This window comes from Camponotus vicinus, unplaced genomic scaffold, assembly GCF_025532165.1.
Source record: "Camponotus vicinus isolate PSW18456_S1 unplaced genomic scaffold, iyCamVici1.0 SCAF_9, whole genome shotgun sequence".
NCBI lineage: Eukaryota > Metazoa > Arthropoda > Insecta > Hymenoptera > Formicidae > Camponotus > Camponotus vicinus.
The window spans coordinates 11345844-11367917 of NW_028141981.1; the positions used below are offsets into that span (position 1 = coordinate 11345844).

The window sequence follows — 22074 nt, forward strand, 5'->3', positions numbered from 1 at the left end:
TTCTGTAATCGTCGGGAGACTGCCCGTTGGCGCACGTCCTCGACTTTATATCCGTGTGTCGTTGTCTTGGCAACCGCAATTAGACAAAGGACACCGTTAAAAGATCTATCGCGTACGCTTCGGCGTTGGTCGCACGGTGGTCGAATTATCGGCCAGTCATAAACATAAACAATATCGGCGATAAGCGGCGATCGCTCTGCCGGCGACTTCAACCGCTACAATTTCGGCCAGCCTGACTATTAATCGCCTCGATTAACAATATAAAACGAAACAAAATATGATAATGCGCTACAACCATAAAAATAAGCTCATAAAAACTAAGTTCGCTCATAACTCCGCGTCTGTTAGCAACAGAATTTCCTTAATTCTACCTTAACAGCTATGGTGTGTTTAAGCGTAACTTATAAGTAAACATGCAGTGCTTATATAAACGAAAATATAGAATACCAAACGTGTAATCTTAATATTTTAAATTGAGTGGGCCTACTCATGGCACCCACGGCCGCATATTGGATGCTTCCCATGTACCGTGGTATGGTATTTGTGATAATTGAAACCCTTCAATATCCTTGATAACATATATAACATATTGTTTCTAAGTACGCGGTCGACTTGATATGGCCCTTTAAACTTAGGTATCAATTTCGTAGACTCCCGGGGAAGTGTCAACATTTTTTATCATCACTTTGTCGCCTACTCGATATTTGTTTGCGACTTTATGCTTACTGTCGAATCGGCGCTTACTTGTGTCTTGCTGTTTCTCGATTTGCGAGTTAGCTCTTTCTCTTAATTTCAATATATCGCGGGTCACTTCCGTCTGGTCGTTAGCTTCGAGCGCGTCGCGCAATTCATCGATTGTATCACTGCGCTGTAGTATTCCAAAAAGCAGTTTACTCGGACATTCATTCGTAGCTTTAGACACTGTATTATTACACGCAAACTCTACATCTTTGAGTACATTATACCACGTGTGTTACGTTCACTAGCTAACTTGGCTATCATAGGTAATATTGTGCGGTTAAATCTTTCGACCTGACCATTCGCTTGAGGCGAGGCGGTAGCGATCTTGATGTGTTGTATATTTTGATTGCTCAAAAATTCCTCAAATTCACGCGACGTAAAACAGCTACCTCGATCGGAAACCAGTCGTAGCGGACGACTATAGTATTCAAAATAAGATCTAAGACACTTAATAACTTCCATGGCATTAGTACTGTTGGTAGCGTACAATTTCAAATATTTCGTGAATGCGTCAACAACTAGGAAAATATAGCGATTCTTGCACGAACTTGTTCTAGACACTGGGGCCAAATGATCTACATGGATTGTGTCGAACGGTACATTTTTCTTCGGTATACAATGTAATGATCCTTCTGGTTTTCCAGTATTTGGCGCAAACGCGACACATTTTAAACAGCTCTTAATGTATTTTCGTACCTTCGCCTTCATTTCAGGAAACCAGTAACTATCCAGAATATGTCGGACGGTTTTCTCTGTTCCGACATGGCTCATGTCATCATGATATTTACGTATGACGTTAGTTTCTAACGCGGAGGGAACGTAAAATAAAATCTGTTCTCGGTGTTTCCTATAAACGAGACCGTTTCTCATTTCAAAAAATTTATTTTCCGAACACTCTAACTCTTCTCGGATTTTCCTGATTGCTGAGTCGTCGTTTTGACACAACGCGAGGTTCCTATCGAATGAATTATCTTCAATTACGAGGATTTGACGGCTTAACGCGTCCACGTGCAACATTCGAGACCCGGCTCTATGTTCTAAAGCGTAATCGTAATTTTGCACCCTCGAGCACCCATCGCGCGCCCTCGAGCACCCATCGCGCTATACGTGGATTGGTTTCTTTTTTATTTAACGTCAGGCTCAGGGCTTGACAGTCCGTAATTATTTTAAATTTGATCCCGAGTAAGTACGTCCGGAATCGGCGGAGTGCATAGACTATTGCTAAAGTCTCTAGCTCGTAACTGTGGTACTTTGACTCGACGTCAGTAGGTCGCTTCGAAAAATAGAAGGTCGGATACAATTTTCGATCCTATTTCCTCTGCAACAGAATTGCACCGAAGCCTATCGCGCTTGCATCATAGTGCAGTTCGGTTTCATCTCGCGGATTATATATACTTAAAATAGGGGCTCTCATTAACCGATTTTTAAGCGTTTCAAAGGCTTGTCTATGCTCTTCTTCAAATTTAAAATCCACGTTCTTTTTAATGGAATCATACAATGGTTTAGCTATAACGGAAAAATTTTCCACGAACTTTCTAAAATAGGAGCACAGTCCCAGAAAACTTTGCATATCCCGGGTGTTTCGCGGGGCCGGAAAAGTCTTTACCGCTTCGAGGCCTTGATCCGTCGATCGGATACCTTCGCTCGTCACCGTGTATCCTAGATAATCTATCTTTGTTTGGAAAAATCGGCATTTATCCATCCGTAATTCTAAACGATTCGCGACCAGTAATTCGAGGACTTTTTTTAATACGTGAAAGTGATGCTCGATTGTTTCAGTAGCTATAAGGAAATCATCTAGATATACCGATATCTCCCCTTCGTTGATTTGTTCTTTAAATATTTGTGCGACGTAGCGTTGAAATTTGAGAGGCCCGCCTTTTAAGCCGAAAGGCATTCTTAAATACTCGTACTATCCGAACTGCGTAACAAACGATGTGTATTTGATTGAATCCTCGTGCATCTTTATGTGAAAAAATCCGTCCTTGAGATCGAGTGTCGTAAAGTATTTTTTTCCTTCCAATAAATCTAACTGATCCTCGATTAGTGGAAGCGGGAAATGATCACGTTTCGTCATTTTATTGAGCGTTCTAAAATCTACGCACATCCTTATTTCCCCGTTTTTTTTCTTTGTTAACACGACCGGCGACGCGTATTCGGACGTGCTTTCTCTAATAATACCGTCTGTAATTAATCTGTCCAAAATTTCGCGTAATTTATTTTTCTTGTGGTGGGAAAGCCTACGCGGTTTGCAATAGAACGATTCATTGCTCGTAAGGGTAAGCGTCATGGCGATTCATTGGTCGTAAGGGTCATGACATTTTCTACCGCAGGTTTTAACGGCCTCTGCGCGTTAACATAATTTGTCTCTAATAAATCGCGCGCTCGTCGCTGCACCTTAAACGAAAGATCGTCGTTGATTCGCATATCTTGCACGATCGTACCGGCGTCTTTGTCTATTTCGATGTTCATAATATCGGCGATCTCTTTATCGGTAACCTCTTTATCGCTACTTATCGATAACTTCGCTATCTTCATAAAATCGCGCCCTAAAAGTAGTGAGGTTCGCATCGTGTCGTTCGGAACGACTCGTATCACAACGTCGTATTTTTCACGCTCAAAAATAAGCGTCGCTCGTACACAACCTATTACTCTTAATCCGCTGCCGTTTATCCCGTGAAACCGTTCGAGTTCCGAGTCAGCGATTACATGTTTCCGCGGAATATATCGTTCTTTAACGATGCAAATGGGGCTACCGGAATCGATTAGCGCGTCAAAGTTTATGCTAAAAGTATCGTCCTTGTCACTTATCTGTAATTCCACCGCTCGTCGACAATCGTCGTCTTCTCGTTGTTCCTGGGTCAACCAGTGGATGCCTTCCGCTGGAGAATCGCATTGAGCTGCCCGATGTCCAAGCTTGCCGCACTTGAAGCAGGACCCCCGCTCTCTCTTCGGCTTCGTGCACTTCGCTGCGATGTGACCGCCCTCGTTACAATTGTAGCACCTTTGGGAACTTGTTTTCTTGGATTTTTGCTCCTTGCTCTGTTTGCCTTTTCCAACCGTGGCTGACCGCTTAGGAGCTTCTTTCGGCGCCGTGATGTTTGCAAATGCCGTCAGTAATTCGTCTACTGATCGATAACGTTGCACTTGGGCTTGTACACGTAGTTCTTGGCTCGGTATGCCTTCGATAATATAGCTGATCATTTCTGTCTCATCAACTGGCACTCTATTCGCAAGAGTCACTTTATCGTGCAGGTAGTCCGTAAAGGTTTCGCCTGCGTTCCACATCCTTGCCTCGAGTTCGCGTCGTAGTCTCACTGGATCCAACCGTTGCCCGTACATTCGTTTCAGTTCCTGAAGGAGATCGTCACAACTTAACTCGACGCAATCGATCCTCGAATGATACCATTTTAGCGCTTTTCCAGATAATTTACTGCACATCAACGCCTTCGCCTTATGGTCGTAGGTGAGAAGCAATTTTCTCATCTGCTTCTCCCATCGGTCGTAGTCTAAATCGCTTCCGTCAAATTCACCGATTAGATCTTTAAGATCCTGCCACTTCCGCACACTGATTCGAGCCGACACGTTTCTTGCTGGCTGTTGCGTCATCCTCAACACTTCAAGCTCTCTTCTTAACAGTTCGGCTTCCCGCTCCGCTAGATCTCGTTCTTTCCTCAAAAGCTCGACTTCACGGGCAGAGGAAACGGTGTTCTCGGCGCTCATCGCCTGCCGAAGCTCATCATCCTGCACCTCGTGCGTCGCATTCGATGCTGGTTCCGTCGCATACAATTCCTCAGATGAGACTCCCGCGTCAAGCAACCGCTTTATTAATTCGCTCTTCGTACCTGCTAGCGATAAGTTTCGGCTCTTCAGCCTCTCTTTAAGTTCGACGACCGTCAACGTGCTCATCATAAAATGCAGTCTTGTCTCGCGGCAGAATCACACAACGTCAATTCGTAATGAGTAGTTCGTATTAAGCGTGTCGTGGCACTCGTAAACACGATCGCTTCGCATAAAATTCATAAACTCACACGAGCCGTAATCTATCAACACATAACTAACTTCACCGAATACATAACTAACTTCACCGGCGAAGTTCATAAACATAAGTGGTCTCCCTTTTCATTCACGACCCTTCGATGATTCTTCGTATGATTCTTTGTATCCCGTCTTCGTATCCGTATTCCGTCTTCGTATCCGTATCCCGCCTTCGTATCCCACTTCTGACTTGTTAGGATGCTGGAATCTTGATACGGAACGGACAGGTCTTACTTCACTCACAATTTACTAAGACAAAGATTTATTATTCATCGAAGGTACAGTGGTCGCTTCTGTAATCGTCGGGAGACTGCCCGTTGGCGCACGTCCTCGACTTTATATCCGTGTGTCGTTGTCTTGGCAACCGCAATTAGACAAAGGACACCGTTAAAAGATCTATCGCGTACGCTTCGGCGTTGGCCGCACGATGGTCGAATTATCGGCCAGTCATAAACATAAACAGTATCGGCGATAAGCGGCGATCGCTCTGCCGGCGACTTCAACCGCTACAGTATTAAACATTTATTTATTCTAATTAATTTTGAAACAAATATACGATGTATAAATATCATATGATAATAATATTATACGCTAAATTGTCGCGTCTTCAATCAAACACATGTTCACGTTCGACAGCGCTGTTAGTACCTTAACCTACCGTAACCTACCATAACCAAAAACTGTTTGCTGTCGCCGGGTAAATATCGTCGCGTTGTCGCGTCGTCGCGTTGTGTAATCCGCTCGGACATATTCCGAGGTCGGGGTCTGGCGGCGAGAGTAAGGGTACGCGGTGGGATATCGCGACCGTTTCCCCTCCCGAAGCGGTCCCACCCGGACGGCTCTTGCCCCCAAAAACCGGACTTGGAGCCCCGGTGAGGGGGTGGCTGGCTGCCACGGCGGGTAAGGCGAGACCGGGGAGCAGCGACCTCGCCCCAACCGTCCGTGGGACCCCCCGGGTGGCGCCGCCCGCAGCAGTGCCCAAGAGGTCAGAGGCGTGAGACCCCTGAAAGCCCATGGGGGCGTTAAAACCCCCCCCGACAGGGGACTGGAGTCCAGTGTCGGTGCTGCTTTTAGCTGCCGGCCTGAAACATATATCGACCCCCCGTCGGGAGTATTGCCGGTCATGTTTCGGGACATTCTCGGAGAGGGAGAGGGTTCGAGTTTCCAATCCCGAAGACGATTTATAATCCCGGGATTTCGGGATATTTTGTATTATATCCCGGGATCATGTACAGGAGAAAGTTGGATAATACAGGGTAGGCGGGTCAAAAAACAAAAAAACAGTTTATTAGTTTATTTAGTAGAAAAAATTGCCCCACTTTCCCTTATATATAAAAATAAGAATATAATTATAATTTATAATTTTATTAATATATGTAATTAAAAACAGAATAATATATATATATATATATATAAAATTTATATTATTAATCAAATGTCTAACATAAACTATCAATAAGAATCTTTTAATGGAAAGTTAAAATCAAACAAAAGGTAACTTATTAAAATAAAATCTCATACAAGTAAAATAAAATCACATACAAGTAAAATAAAATTTAACGTTATCTTTTTTACGTAAAAATTAGAAATTATGAATGTAAACGCAACTCACAAATAAAGATAATTTTTATAAATTTTACAATAATTAAAACTTAAAATAAAAAATATAATTTCTATTAAATTAGAAATGAAAGATATAACTTTTACTAAAAAATTACTTTTTATAAGAAATGAAATATTTATAAACTATATACTTAATATATAGACTAGATTATAAAATATAATCTTAGTTTAGTAATAAAAAAAAACAATCTATAATATTAAAATCATTAAATAAAATTAAAATCAGTCTTGAAAATAAAATTATAAATAAAAATAAAGCTTTTGAAATTAAAAATTGAGATCTTATTTCGTTCTTTGGTTTTGAAAAAATGATCTTAAAAATAGTAATGCATCTAAAGTTGCATCCCCAAGTCGACTTCTGATCTTACAAGGGGAGGTCGCGGTTGACTCTTTACCGATTTTGATCTCCTTTGGTGCAGTGAATCTGCATCGAAAAAAAGTTGATTCGTGTTCGAGCTTTTCGTCTAATGCGCCTTGTAAAAAAAATTTTTTTTTTCCCGAAGTTTAGAGAAATTGCCAGGTTCGTTATCAGGCCTAAAGAAAGACACACTTTCGATCGGTGCCGCTAGTCCAGTGGCAGAGCGCAAGAATAGTAATCCCGGGATCCCAGGTTCAGGACTTTGGGCTGTCATAATTTTTTTATTTCTTTTATTTTTTTTAATTTTATTTATATATATGTATATAACATGTATTATTTATTATGTTAAATAAATATTCGGCATACTAATAATGTTAGAATACACACTTTTCATTTTTCATTGCTTTACAAAATCGGTTTTTCTACCTGCTGTGAACCGCTGGATGCTACCGCCGTTAAAGTATCGTTACAGAAAACGTTACGCGGGGGGGAGGGGGGAAGGGTCGTGTGATCCTGTCAAAGATTCTAGAAGGTCGATTAGAAAATATCTTACTTATATATTTATAATATATTTATTACATATTACATATTTATGCAGAAAATAATAATGAGTAATAAATTAAATAGATAGATAAAGAAATAATTACATAATAGATACATAAAGAATTAAATAGATACATAAAAAAATAATTAGTTAAAAAATAAAAAAAAATAAATACATTTTTTGTTTATTTGTTACATTGCGCCGGATGATATAAATCATAAAAACATGCAAAACATAAATATTTTCCGCATACAGCACATTTAAGGGGACCGCCTACATTAGGAGGTCAAAATCAAGCACTTTTTCGTGAATTTTTTACAAAGAAACTACACAATGGATTGTTTTGAAATTTGTACTGTTTATTATGTATATCAAAAGGTTTACAAAAAAATTTTTTTTATTAAATTTCATATGTTTAAATAAAAGTTATTAATAATTGAATGCCGATGCCTTTGAAAATTCCTTCTCCACGGCGTGCAGGATAGCGTCCCATAGAATCATCTGAATCATAAAAATAAAAAATTTTTGTAAAGTTTATGAATATAGCTTCTATTTGAACTAAAAAAAATCATGAATTTATTAAAATAAATAAAAAAAATTGTTGTTTAAACAATAAAATTGATTTTTTGTGGAAAATTTTCGTGTTTTTTTGTTAATAACTTTTTTTTGGCAATAATTTTTACTGATTTTTTTAGTTCAAATAGAAGGTAATTAAATAAGCTTTAATTTAAAAAAAAAAAAAGTCGATCCGTCAAGTAGTTTTTGAGTAATCGTGCACGCCAATTTGAAAAACATCGTTTCGAGAAAAACGCGTTTAAAGTTTTCGTACATGAAAAATAGTCGATAAAAATTTTTTATCGTTTATTTACCTTAACTTTTTGGTCAATCTGCTATCCCTGCTCCATAAGAAAGTCCCTCCTCTTCTTCAAACAGTTCATTCCTTTGTAATTGTTGTTGTTTTACGAGTTTTGTTGCTGGCTGCCCAAGTGATCTGCTGCGGCGTTCCTGGCTTTTCGTCCGGTTTTCATCATTTCTCGAAGCTATTTCGCGGCAAACTGGCCCAATAGTGATGTCCATGCTTGACATAATCCTTAGGACTGACAAATAGCCTTCGTTAAAAATCCCAGCGGCGATCCAAGCGGCGATTTCGATTATTTTACGGCCGCAATGAAGATGTTTTGGTGCCAGTCGCCAAACCGTCGCGTTGAAGCTTTCGTTTGCATTCTGTATGTGTCCGCCTAAGCACCTCTCAAGTAAATCTTTTCTTGAAAGATCTTCAAATATCGGGAAAATATATTTAGCTACTGTAGCATCCAAAGGAGGTGGGTGGGTGTATTCAAGTCCACGGCTCTCTGCAACACGAAATTTACACCAGCTGTCTTCTCCTGCGGGGCAATTTTCATGTTTCGGATTCTCATCTATTGAGACCATATGCCAATACGTTGCCATTACATTTCTCTGTATATCCTCAACAGAGTCGCTATTTCTCATTATAGCAAGGCCGTAATACTTTGTAATTTTTTTAATAAGAGCATCGGTTAGTTTTCCTTTGCCTCCGAGCTTTTTCTCTTTTTTTATGTTGCGGAGCCGAGTACCCATACGTTTTTCTACGTGATTCACACACTCACTTTTTACTACAACATGCTCGTCTCCGTAGGGATTCAAATCAAGGATAGCTTTGAAAGTTTTCGAGTCCCCGTCACCGATATAGTTCATGTAACGCACGCCGTATTTCCTTTCAGAAGCCGAGAACATTTCTTTTATTGAGTCCACTTCCATTTTACCCACACTGCCAATATGATTCGCCGAGCATTCTTCTTCGTGTGTCTCGTACCAATTTTTAAATTCTTCTGTTTGTTCTTTTCCTTTCCAAGCAATGCACGGTTGACAATAAGAACTTTTCACCACCAGATCAATAACTTTACCGCTGAAAGAGGCAATCAATGTTGTAACGCCGTATAATGAAGTAAATCCTCGTTTTTTCCAGCTCCCATCACCGGAAACTTTGAAATCGAGTAAAGGCCTCTCCCTTTTTTCATTCTCTTTTTTCTCTTGCTCAACTACTCTTAGGCACATAGCATCAAACACCAGTTTCGTACATTCATGTATATGCTGTACTACTCTATCATACGTTCCTTTGCTGAGTCCCTTGCTAATATCCATGAGTGAAACAAATAAGTTGAGGCCTTGTAATCCGATACCCAAAAGTCTCATGGCAAATATAATTCGATGATTTATTTCATAGCCAGTGTTTCTTAACGGCCCAGAATCAATCAGACGAGTACCACACGCGCACTTGACTGCAATTTTGAAACCAAGGCCACGAGTTCCCGTTTCTTCAAAATTCAAATTACGCTTGCACACTTTACAAATCGCGAGTTCTGAAATGGCAGCGAAAACACTTACAAACTCAATTATTCTATAGAAATGAGTTAGTTTTACACACACATCTTCTTGGGACGCAGTTTCTAATTTTCGAGCAGACGTGCCTTGTCCGACAGGCTCGTTATCTTCACCTGTAAAGCGATTACCGTGAAAATCCCGTCTTCTTTTTGGTCTTGATGAACGAAACGAATCTTCTTTTTCACCTTTCGGATACGAAACCATGTTGACAAAATCACGATAATTTATAAATATTTACAGCACAAGAGCAGAGCAACGAGCAAGAGCACAATAAATACAACAGACGCGCACGCTGCAGCAACGGTCGTTCTACCGACGCTTCGGCTTGATTGGCATCGAAATATACACTAGGCTCTTTCTCAGTGGCTTTGAGAACACATTACAGTAGTGTATATACTGTACTCTTACCTGTTATGATGTATTTAAGAACGCCAGCTGCCAGGATCCCTTCCCCTCCCGACCGTTGGAGATTCTCACCTGCCGCTCTGCTCGTAGCGCTCGGAGCGCTCGGAGCACGCGCACTATATATTATATTTCGACTGTTTACAGTTCGAATTCGGACTTGAAACTTTGGGAGCATATTCTACAGATGATATACTTTCAATTTAAGCAAAAAAAATCGATTTTTTTGACCCTCTAATGTAGGCGGTCCCCTTAATAAAAGCACACGCATTACAATTACATTTTAACGAACGTATATCTTTAGGAAAGCAAATTTCATTTACATTTGAAAAAAATTTTCTTTCTGATATTAATTTTGACGCATACCATGCATATTGTATCATATTTAAAAATGCATCAGCGGAAAGTTGATGGTGAATGAGAGAATGGATTTTTATAGCATCTTCTCTCGCAGATAATTGCCGCTTATTTTGCAACATCTCTACAGAATTTTGCAACTTTTTAATAAAATTCTTAACTTGGTGAAAAAAATAAACATCGCATGGTTGACAATATGGAGTGCAATGAGGAGGAATGATTTCGATAGTTGAATTGTAATTTCCATCATCATCGTTAAAAATACTATTAAAATGAGCCGAATCTGTTTGACCTCCCCATGAATCTAGAATAAGTAAAAATTCCTCTTTTTTGCAATATTCCGTAAGAACATTTTCTACAAAACAAGTGAAATGGCCTTTTGTTAATTTTTCTGATTTTGATGCCGTGACAAATACATTTCCGTAATTTTTAGTTAATTCTTCGACAGTGACCGAAACTCGAGGACCAAAAACTCCTTTAGGTTCTTGCATACAAAGAAACACTTTCGGAAGAAGTTTTCCAGAAGCGGTAATCGCATATTGTGCTGTATAACTATGTGTGACTTTATTAAAGTCACCAAGAAAAACATCTATCATTTTTTGTCCTTTCTCGGCTAATGTTCTGCGTACATCAACACGATATTCGCAACCTGTCTGATCTGTATTAATAACAAAGTCAGGATGAAAATTTAAAATTTTTTTTGCGATCCGTTTCTGGAATTTTTCTGCTTCTTTTAATCGTCGGTAAATCCAATGCATTTTTTGATTTTAAATAACGCGTTACTTTTCTTTGGCGAATAGAATGGATTGTTTTAAATTTTGTAACCCAAGTATGCGATGCTGTAAAAGAAAACTCTGGTCCTTGATATTGTATAGCAGCTTGAGAAGCCCACTGCTGTATAGTTCTTGTCAAAATAGGTTGCATCTGCTGTCGGGCTTCAACAAAACGATCGAAAGTCCATTTCTGGATCATGTTAAACTTTTCTTTTACTCCTCCACCTTGCTCGATTTGTACTTGCCATTTTTTCAAATCACTTTTGTTTTTAAGTGCACTCCCTCCATGTTTGTGGATTGTTTTTAAGCTCCAATTTGAATGTTCTCGAACCAAATTCAAGATTTTCATTTTTGTATCGATCGATATATAATCACTTTTTATTTTTTTGGATGCAGGAGGTTCAAATTCGTCTTCACTAGTTTCTATGCTTTGTGAAGAGCTCGTGAAGCTCGTATTTAATGTTTCTGGCACTTTTTCAGAAGAAGAACTATAAGTTAACGGATATTCTATCTCATCTTCCGGAATATTTTCGTGAGGTAGAAATAATTCCTCTGCTTCTTGAAAATCCCATTCCTTTAAAATTTCTATTATTGCTTTCGCAAATCTTTCTCCTAAAGCGGTTGCTTTATACGATGCAGATCCACTCGCAGGTCCTTTCACAATTTGCAGTTTTTCCAAAATTTGAGAACAAACTTGCAAACCATCCGTAATATCCTGTTGTTCGTAGGATTGCATGAATGCATATTCGTCTTCTTCCCTGACTTCTTCATGGCCTCTGCTTGTGGATGGTTGCTCACTAATTTCTGATTTTGATTCCATTTTTAAATAATCGAAGTAAAAATTATACACAGGCGAAATAATACAGTGTAAAAGTACGGGAAAAAATGTCTTGCGTCTGACTACTAGCAGTTACAGAACAAGACTGATTTTCTACGACCTTCTAGAGTCTTTCGAGAGCCCTTCTAGAACCCTTATTGGTGGACAGGATCACACGACCCTTCCCCCCTTCCCCCCCGCGTAACGTTTTCTGTAACGATACTTTAACGGCGGTAGCATCCAGCGGTTCACAGCAGGTAGAAAAACCGATTTTGTAAAGCAATGAAAAATGAAAAGTGTGTATTCTAACATTATTAGTATGCCGAATATTTATTTAACATAATAAATAATACATGTTATATACATATATATAAATAAAATAAAAAAAAAGAAAAAATTATGACAGCCCAAAGTCCTGAATCTGGGATCCCGGGATTACTATTCTTGCGCTCTGCCACTGGACTAGCGGTACCGATCGAAAGTGTGTCTTTCTTTAGGCCTGATAACGAACCTGGCAATTTCTCTAAACTTCGGGAAAAAAAAAATTTTTTTTACAAGGCGCATTAGACGAAAAGCTCGAACACGAATCAACTTTTTTTCGATGCAGATTCACCACATCAAAGGAGATCAAAATCGGTGAAGAGTCAACCGCGACCTACCCTTGTTAGTTCCAATACATCCAGCTGCTGAAAACGCTCGTTCAGATTCCACACTTGTTGGAGGTATTGACATTAAATATTGATATGCCAAATCAAGATGATGTCCTCTTTTCCCAACTGATTCAAAAAGAGCCATTTCTTTTCTTAAGGTTGACATTAAATCATTTAATTTTTGAGTTTCTGGTTTTATTACTTGCATACTTTTTTCTATTTGTTGCTGAAATTTTTCTTTTAAAGTTAATGGCTCTTTTTCTATTATTTTTGGCTCACTTTCGTTTTCTGCATTGCTATATGTATTTTTGCAATAATTTTCATCAGCGTTCAATTTTTCTATAATTTTTTTAATTGTTTTCTAATAATTATTTGGCTAGGCAAAGGAAATAATTGAAATTCCTCTTCATCATTAAATGCGAGTTTGTGTAAATATTATAAAACTCCGGACAATTCTTCTTTACGTCTTTGGCTTATTCTAGTCTTCAAAGCTTGGAACATATTTTGAACTAAATATGATTGTTTTTTAGATATCTCAGACATAAGGAGTTTAAGAACTGCATCTGCCATACACAAATTTGCATCTCGACGACATAATGCCTCCACAGTTAATTTCACTGGAGTAAGCACGTCTATTATATTAGCAATTATATTAAAATCATCTTCCTCAAATATTATAGGAGATTTTAAATCAATCAAAGCTTTTTGTATGCATGTTTTCAAAGAAAGAAAACGTTCAAGCATTATTAAAAGAGAATTCCATCGTGTTTTACAATCTAAAAGGAGAGATAATTCTTTTCCCTTTTCTGCTTTCACATATTTTTGTAAAATAGAATCGTTTTTTGTTGAAGATCTCTTGAATAAGACAACAGTTTTACGTATTTTCTTCACTAGCTTGTTAATATTAATCTCATTCTGACTTGATAATTCAATATCTTTGTAAATAGATTCAAAGTCTAATCCCATCTGCGGATTTGTGAAATCTTCATCAACATCATCATCGCTACTGTAACAATCGTCTTCTATTTGTGAGGCAACTATTTCATTTGTTAGAGTTTCCGATATTATAGTGTTTAGTTGTAGTTCTTTATTTTTATTGTAAAGAACATCACAAACAGCTAGGTGTATACCGTGTGCTAGGCACAAATGATGTTCAGCTTCTACTATTCTTCCAACTTTTAGCATTATGTTAGGGCCATCTGTAACTATAGCAACTGCAATGTCTTTTGTAAGTGAGATGCTGTGTTTATGCAAACATTGCTCTAAAATATCTTTACATCTTTCGGCAGACATAGATCCGTGAATACGAATGAGACCCAAACTCCAAAATTTCTCTTTGCAATGTACATTAATATTCATATATCTTTTATTAGCTGTGAATGTCCATTCGTTAAAAGTTAATGAAAAGCGCATTCCCTTTGCTTTGTATTGACATATTTCTTTAATTAGACGTTCTCGTATTTGCAACGAATAATTCACAACTCTATTACGTATAGTAGTGACAGAAGTAGGTAAATTATTATAACCTCTTGATATCAAAAGTTGTCTTAAATCTTGTGAAGTAACAAACAGATTAAATGACAATCCATCTAAAGCAGTCATCCGAGCTAAAATTACATCGCATGAAGATTTTTCAGAAGGTAGGAAATAATTGGAGATTTTTCGTTTCATTGGTGGCACTTCAACTTCACTGTCATTTATATTACTTGGTCCAGGCAAGTTTGAAGTGTTATCATTAATCTTTTTGTTATGTTTAGACATTAAATGAGTATGTAAACCTTTTGTACTGCCACCGAGGGTCTTCAACACAGCGTTACACTGTTTACATTTTGCTGTTCTTCCATCTACAGCTTTTAAAAAATAATACCATACAGATGTATCACATTTATCTTTTTTATGTGTAATATACGTAACATCTTGTTGTTCCATGTTTTACGAATTAAAATTAGTTTTTATATTTAATGTAAAAAGACTGGTAAAACGAGCACGCATTTGTTCTAACCTAACTTATAATTGTATACTGACAAATACGCGCTAGCGACATGATCATTTGATTATGCTGCCACCTGCCGCCTGCCACCGATAGTTTACGGGTGCCGGTTATGTTATACGTACGCTTAAAAATTCCAAATAGTGAATTTTATAATCCCGAAAAATCCCGGGATTTGTAATGTTGAATCCCGAGTATTTTCGGGACCGTAAATTTGGCCGGGATCCCGGGATCCCGGGATTGGAAACCCTAGAGAGGGTATATCCGGGGGTCGAGGGAGCTGCTGCGGGACAGTGGGATTGATTTGCAATGACAGATTCAACTTTAAATAAAACCCACATAAATAATAATAATAAAATCGATGAAGAAGAGAGTGAGAGGGATAGGATCGTTACACGGTCTCCCTCCCCGGTCAACTCCACGAGGACAAGGTCGTCTCTCGGGAAGGTGCGCACATCCTAGAATAGGGATGCACGCGCAAACCCAATGCCGGGTCGTGCAGGCGCGCTTGGTTCGCAAGAACCAACGATGTCGCCCGTTATCCTGTTGGACAGGCCAAGATTGAAGCAGTCAACCTTAAGCTCAACATCACGAGGATGGATGAACAAAGGGAGGCATCCCCTCTCCCTGGTACCAGCGGCGCACAGTGAGTCTAGAAGCTCCTTTTGTGATTAAAATTCGAGCCGTGCGCCAATTCTTAACGAATTTTCATTATTTTTTTTTTAATTTTTCGGAAATTGAATAAGCTATACAAATATTCTGCGCCAATTTTGATTTCGTTCTAAATTCAAAATGGCGGATCCCATAAAGTGGGCATAAAATGCCAAAACTGTACGAATGCGAGTAAATTTGTAACGAACCGTGCATGTATTTACGAAAAAATATTATTATGTGTTGTATAATCGATAATGACAAATCTGCAGTTTAAGTAAAAGAAAATGGCGGATCCAAGATGGCGGATCCAAGATGGCGGAAAACTTAATAAATATACTTCGTAATATGAATGCTAATAAATTCATTATATCTTGAAACATTACGTAAGTCCCTTTACTAATATCAAGATATTCATCATGAAAAGGGAGATTTTTTTAGACTGCACGTACATATATATACAGGGTGGGCCATTTTAATCTATGCACCCAAATTTCTTTGTACCTAAGACAGATACGGAAAAATGATTCAGACAAAAGTTGTTCAAGATAATGGGGGTCACCTATCTGTGTAACTAGCTTTGACCTTGAGACTACTTTTCAAGGTTATTTGAAGGTCAGAGTGGTTTTTTAAAATGGGAACCCCTATTTCTGACACCGGATTCGAAAAGAGCGGAAAATTTTACGTCCGAAATGATATTTTGAAGTTTTTTTCGTGACCTTGAGAAGGTCAATTTAAGGTCAAATGCTAAATAACTGCCTGGTAGCTGTTTATTTAAATTTTCTGGCGGAATAAACGTTGTGAAGGTACCTTTATAAGAAAGATCGAACTGGAATGTGACAACAACCTCAACAATGTTGACCTTGACGTTATTTTTCAAGGTCATTTAAAGAACAGAGTGGTTTTATTAACAAAAAACTTTATTTTTGATATCGAATCAAGAAAAAATGAAAAATTTAACGTTTTAAGGTTTTTCATAACATAAAAAGGCCAGTGTTTCTTATTCCACAAGCTCTTAGTAGCTGTTGCTTTACATGAGTTAACTTTACTTTTAGCGTTACCCGGAAACAACGACGTGGACGTAGCAAGTTCTGTTTCCTTTGGGGTGCTTGATTAAAGTGAGTCCCCTTGCCTCTCACTATTCGGGGTGCTTGATTAAAGTGAGTCCCCTTGCCTCTCACTATCGTTACGATTATAACTTTAACCACGAAGCAAATGTTCGAAGTTGCCTCCATTTGCTTCAAGGCACAAAGTTAAACGCCTTTGAAAATGGCGTACGGTGTTTTTCAAAGTCAGCCTTGGAATTGCTGCGCATGCTTGACGAATGCGGTTTTGCATGTCAGCTCTAGTTGTGGGTCGTTGTTGAAAAATAACATTCTTTAAATAGCCCCATAAATAAAAATCTGGAGATGTGAGATCAAGTGAGCAAGGAGGCCAATTAACTGGACCTCCTCGTCCGATCCATCTCTCATTATAATTTTCATTTAAAAAGTCCTGTACGATTCGTGCGAAATGTGGTGCTGCACCATCGTGCTGAAACCACATTCTTCGTCTTGTTTCTAAATCAACATTTTCCAATAATTCTGGCAACCGATCTCTTATCAACTCCAAGTAGCTTTCTCTATCAACATTTCGCTCAAAAAAATAAGGACCAATTAAATATCCATTTACAATCCCACACCATACCATAAGGCTCCAACGATTCTGATGGTCTACAGATCGATGCCAGTGAGGATTCTCGTCTAACCAATAATGGCAATTGTGCCTATTCAGTTGTCCGTCACTATAAAATGTAGCCTCATCTGAAAAAAGCACAAACCTGAAAAAATCTGGATTATTTTCTATCATCTGCAAAGCCCATTGGCAAAATTCAATACGCAGTTGAATATGACGTTGCTTTAATTCTTGCACTAACATTATGTGATAAGCATGATATCTAAGGACTTTTACGATTCTTAAAAATGTTTTTCTTGGTATACCAATTTCTTTTTCAACTTGGCGACTACTGATATGAGGGTCAAGATAAACAGCTGCAAGAATAGTTACAACACGAGGATCATTTTCGTTGTACTCGTGGCGCCTACGTTGGCGAGTAAGATGTCCATCACGAGCTCTTCTAGTTAAACTGCGTATTGTCATATCACTAGGGTGTCTTCTATCTGGAAAGCGTTCAGTATAACGCCTTGCTGCAGCACGATAATTGTTATTACATTCTCCTAAAACCATTATCATATCAACAATTTGATTGGGAGTATAGTCAGTCATTTTTAGGACTTTACTAAATTTCCATACGACTGAGATAATGAAATGTTAATCGAAATTAAACAGACTTACAAAAAATGAGAAATATCGAATAATTACCGACACGTATTTTGAATGTACACACTGATAGAAAAAGTTCGGTATTCCAGCGAATAATTCGGTAGCGCAGCGAAATTTCGATACTAGTTTTGGGTCAGCGAAAGTTGCCGCTTCTGCAGCACAAAGCACAAAGTTAAACGCCTTTGAAAATGCATATTGTAGCATATTGTAGCCATTGGCCAATTCAATTGGCTGCAGAAGCGGCAACTTTCGCTGACCCAAAACTAGTATCGAAATTTCGCTGCGCTACCGAATTATTCGCTGGAATACCGAACTTTTTCTATCAGTGTGTACATTCAAAATACGTGTCGGTAATTGTTCGATATTTCTCATTTTTTGTAAGTCTGTTTAATTTCGATTAACATTTCATTATCTCAGTCGTATGGAAATTTAGTAAAGTCCTAAGAATGACTGACTATACTCCCAATCAAATTGTTGATATGATAATGGTTTTAGGAGAATGTAATAACAATTATCGTGCTGCAGCAAGGCGTTATGCTGAACGCTTTCCAGATAGAAGACACCCTAGTGATATGACAATACGCAGTTTAACTGGAAGAGCTCGTGATGGACATCTTACTCGCCAACGTAGGCGCCACGAGTACAACGAAAATGATCCTCGTGTTGTAACTATTCTTGCAGCTGTTTATCTTGACCCTCATATCAGTAGTCGCCAAGTTGAAAAAGAAATTTGTATACCAAGAAAAACATTTTTAAGAATCGTAAAAGTCCTTAGATATCATGCTTATCACATAACGTTAGTGCAAGAATTAAAGCAACGTCATATTCAACTGCGTATTGAATTTTGCCAATGGGCTTTGCAGATGATAGAAAATAATCCAGATTTTTTCAGGTTTGTGCTTTTTTCAGATGAGGCTACATTTTATAGTGACGGACAACTGAATAGGCACAATTGCCATTATTGGTTAGACGAGAATCCTCACTGGCATCGATCTGTAGACCATCAGAATCGTTGGAGCCTTATGGTATGGTGTGGGATTGTAAATGGATATTTAATTGGTCCTTACTTTTTTGAGCGAAATGTTGATAGAGAAAGCTACTTGGAGTTGATAAGAGATCGGTTGCCAGAATTATTGGAAAATGTTGATTTAGAAACAAGACGAAGAATGTGGTTTCAGCACGATGGTGCAGCACCACATTTCGCACGAATCGTACAGGACTTTTTAAATGAAAATTATAATGAGAGATGGATCGGACGAGGAGGTCCAGTTAATTGGCCTCCTTGCTCACCTGATCTCACATCTCCAGATTTTTATTTATGGGGCTATTTAAAGAATGTTATTTTTCAACAACGACCCACAACTAGAGCTGACATGTAAAACCGCATTCGTCAAGCATGCGCAGCAATTCCAAGGCTGACTTTGAAAAACACCGTACGCCATTTTCAAAGGCGTTTAACTTTGTGCCTTGAAGCAAATGGAGGCAACTTCGAACATTTGCTTCGTGGTTAAAGTTATAATCGTAACGATAGTGAGAGGCAAGGGGACTCACTTTAATCAAGCACCCCGAATAGTGAGAGGCAAGGGGACTCACTTTAATCAAGCACCCCAAAGGAAACAGAACTTGCTACGTCCACGTCGTTGTTTCCGGGTAACGCTAAAAGTAAAGTTAACTCATGTAAAGCAACAGCTACTAAGAGCTTGTGGAATAAGAAACACTAAATGGCCTTTTTATGTTATGAAAAACCTTAAAACGTTAAATTTTTCATTTTTTCTTGATTCGGTATCAAAAATAATGTTTCTTGTTAATAAAACCACTCTGTTCTTTAAATGACCTTGAAAAATAACGTCAAGGTCAACATTGTTGAGGTTGTTGTCACATTCCAGTTCGATCTTTCTTATAAAGGTACCTTCACAACGTTTATTCCGCCAGAAAATTTAAATAAACAGCTACCAGGCAGTTATTTAGCATTTGACCTTAAATTGACCTTCTCAAGGTCACGAAAAAAACTTCAAAATATCATTTCGGACGTAAAATTTTCCGCTCTTTTCGAATCCGGTGTCAGAAATAGGGGTTCCCATTTTAAAAAACCACTCTGACCTTCAAATAACCTTGAAAAGTAGTCTCAAGGTCAAAGCTAGTTACACAGATAGGTGACCCCCATTATCTTGAACAACTTTTGTCTGAATCATTTTTCCGTATCTGTCTTAGGTACAAAGAAATTTGGGTGCATAGATTAAAATAGCCCACCCTGTATATTAAAATTGTCTTTTGTTTTTAATGTTTTACATTTTTTTCGATTTTTTATTTTTTAAAATTTTTTAAAATTTATTTTAAAAGATCAACAAATTAATTTACATTTAGTTTAATAGCAACTGTAATACATCTTCGTCTAATTCTACGGTAGTTTTTCGAGAATTACTTCTAAGACTGGTTATATACGGATCTGATGTGTAAAGTAATGTATGAAAGACATCTTCATTTGCGGCAAACCTGGAACATTTCCTAGCATGATGTAATCTGAACTTCTTGATTCCTGTGCATCTTCGGATAACTATCCAAGTGGTAAAATGGCATTGTAACGAATTATATCCTCTCCATGAATTAATATTTTATGTACTTTATGTACGGATGTCATATGATACCATTCATATTTAGTTATGTACAACTCTGCTGTTCTATAAGCATATTCTTCAAATTTTTGAGGATTTATTTGTATTCCAGATGACATAGCTTGCAATATAACATGGAATCGTCTTATTAGTTCTTCATCAATTCCTGTAATGTTAGCAATGCAAGCTTCATTGTCAAAAAATCTTCGTGCAGTATTGCCGTCATTGCTATTTCCACTAACTTGGCGTGGTTTATCAATTATTAAACCTAGTTCTTTTCGAAAACGTTTTTGTATATATCGCTTTTTAGTTTCTTTCTCCTTTTTGTGTAACATCAGTGGTTTCATACCATTTTTTGAAGGACAAGTTATACGATATATATGTAAAACCAACTCCATAAATCGAATCCACGCATGTAACGTGGAAAGTCTAAATTTGTAGGTTTCTTCATTTCCAACTTTTCGCGTTATGCGATTTAAATCGTTCATTTCTGATGGTTTGGCGCGACATACATTGCAAGTTGAGGCAGACGGTGTATTTGTTAATACTTGTACCACCTTTCCATCTACCATTGTTAAGAACAATTCATGATTTATCGTCACTGTTTTCTCTCCAATTATAGCTGAGGTGGGTGCAAGTACACGTATCTGTGCTTCAATGTCATTGACAAGATTGTTTGTTTTTTCTGGTGTCTCTTTCGAAAATCCTATTGAAATAGGTCGACAAAATTGAACGGAAGAAGGAGTCGGATTTTGCCAAATAACATCATCTGTGTCCTCATTAATTAGTCTTATGGGAACCAAAGATGATATTAACAAATTGGCATCAGAAATTAACTCACTCTCTCTGGAAAGTATTTGTTTATATTCAGATTGTCCGGATGAACCATCACAACCCCACTTACTGTATAAAACAAAGTTTCGTGGATTCATCGTTTGAAGCGAATTTATCATCAACAATCGATTGGTAGTATGATTTAAAAGGGACTGCAGATTTACCTTTGCGCTAGTATCGGTTATTTTAATATTTGATTTATCCGGATAGCATTCCTCTTTCGCTTGATCTATTTGTTTGTAAGATGGCAATAATCTACATCCCTTTTCTATTAAGCATTTTCTGAGGTGCACATATTGATTTCTTGTTAAATCTAAATCAACAAACATAGCCAAAGCTTCCTCATTAGTAAACGAAACTATAGGAGTATGATCTTTAGTTAGCTGTTGGTGCATCATTTCTTTTACCTCTGGTGATGCAGATCGTAACTGTTGAATAATTTCTGATTCTTTTTCCTCACCAATTGAACGCAGTCCTCGAATATATGAGTGATAGATATGATCAAGTCCTAAATCACGGAATAATTTTATAGCTTTTTGTTTTTGTGTTACTTCGGCCGATTCTTTGAAAGCCTTGCATGGTCTCCCTACTTTCTTTCCAGATGTAGAAGGTTCATCGAATGTATACAAATTCACGGAATATTCACTGTTCAACCAGCTAGCATTCTTTTGCAGGAATCGTTCCTTTTTCCTATAAGCCTGATTCCAACGTTTTTGAAATTCGGGAAGCAAATTCTTCCGTACCATATTAAGCACACACACCAGCTCGTTTTCAGAGAGATCGAAATTTTCCTTGATATCTTTCGGTTGTAGAAAAATGTTTGCCGTGTTCTATTAAGGCAAGACAGATATTACGTTTAATGATTTTAAAAGATGCCATAGTGTTATGTGTGCGTCGATAAAATGATTTTAAAGAGTATACAACACACTAGCAGTCAGTAGTCGAAGTTATTGCGTGTA

The 22074-nt window shown here is 37.9% G+C and overlaps 3 protein-coding genes and 1 pseudogene across 3 annotated transcripts; 1 reads left to right on the plus strand and 3 right to left on the minus strand.

Annotated features, from left to right (window-relative positions):
- Nucleotides 1–7488: 7488 nt before the first annotated feature.
- On the minus strand, nt 7489–10957 carry LOC145977288 (uncharacterized). Its single transcript, XM_083109149.1, has 2 exons — nt 10375–10957; nt 7489–7577 (listed from the first exon to the last, which is right to left on the minus strand). The coding sequence occupies exons 1-2, from the start codon at nt 10955–10957 to the stop codon at nt 7489–7491; spliced, it is 672 nt and encodes a 223-aa protein (XP_082965275.1).
- On the minus strand, nt 8187–9911 carry LOC145977208 (uncharacterized). Its single transcript, XM_083108995.1, has one exon. The coding sequence runs from the start codon at nt 9909–9911 to the stop codon at nt 8187–8189; it is 1725 nt and encodes a 574-aa protein (XP_082965121.1).
- Nucleotides 10958–16547: 5590 nt separating the features above from the next.
- LOC145977290 (uncharacterized) lies at nt 16548–17612 on the minus strand. The gene has a single exon (XM_083109150.1). The coding sequence runs from the start codon at nt 17610–17612 to the stop codon at nt 16548–16550; it is 1065 nt and encodes a 354-aa protein (XP_082965276.1).
- Nucleotides 17613–18115: 503 nt separating this feature from the next.
- On the plus strand, nt 18116–19180 carry LOC145977291 (histone-lysine N-methyltransferase SETMAR-like; annotated as a pseudogene).
- The last annotated feature ends 2894 nt before the right edge of the window (nt 19181–22074 follow it).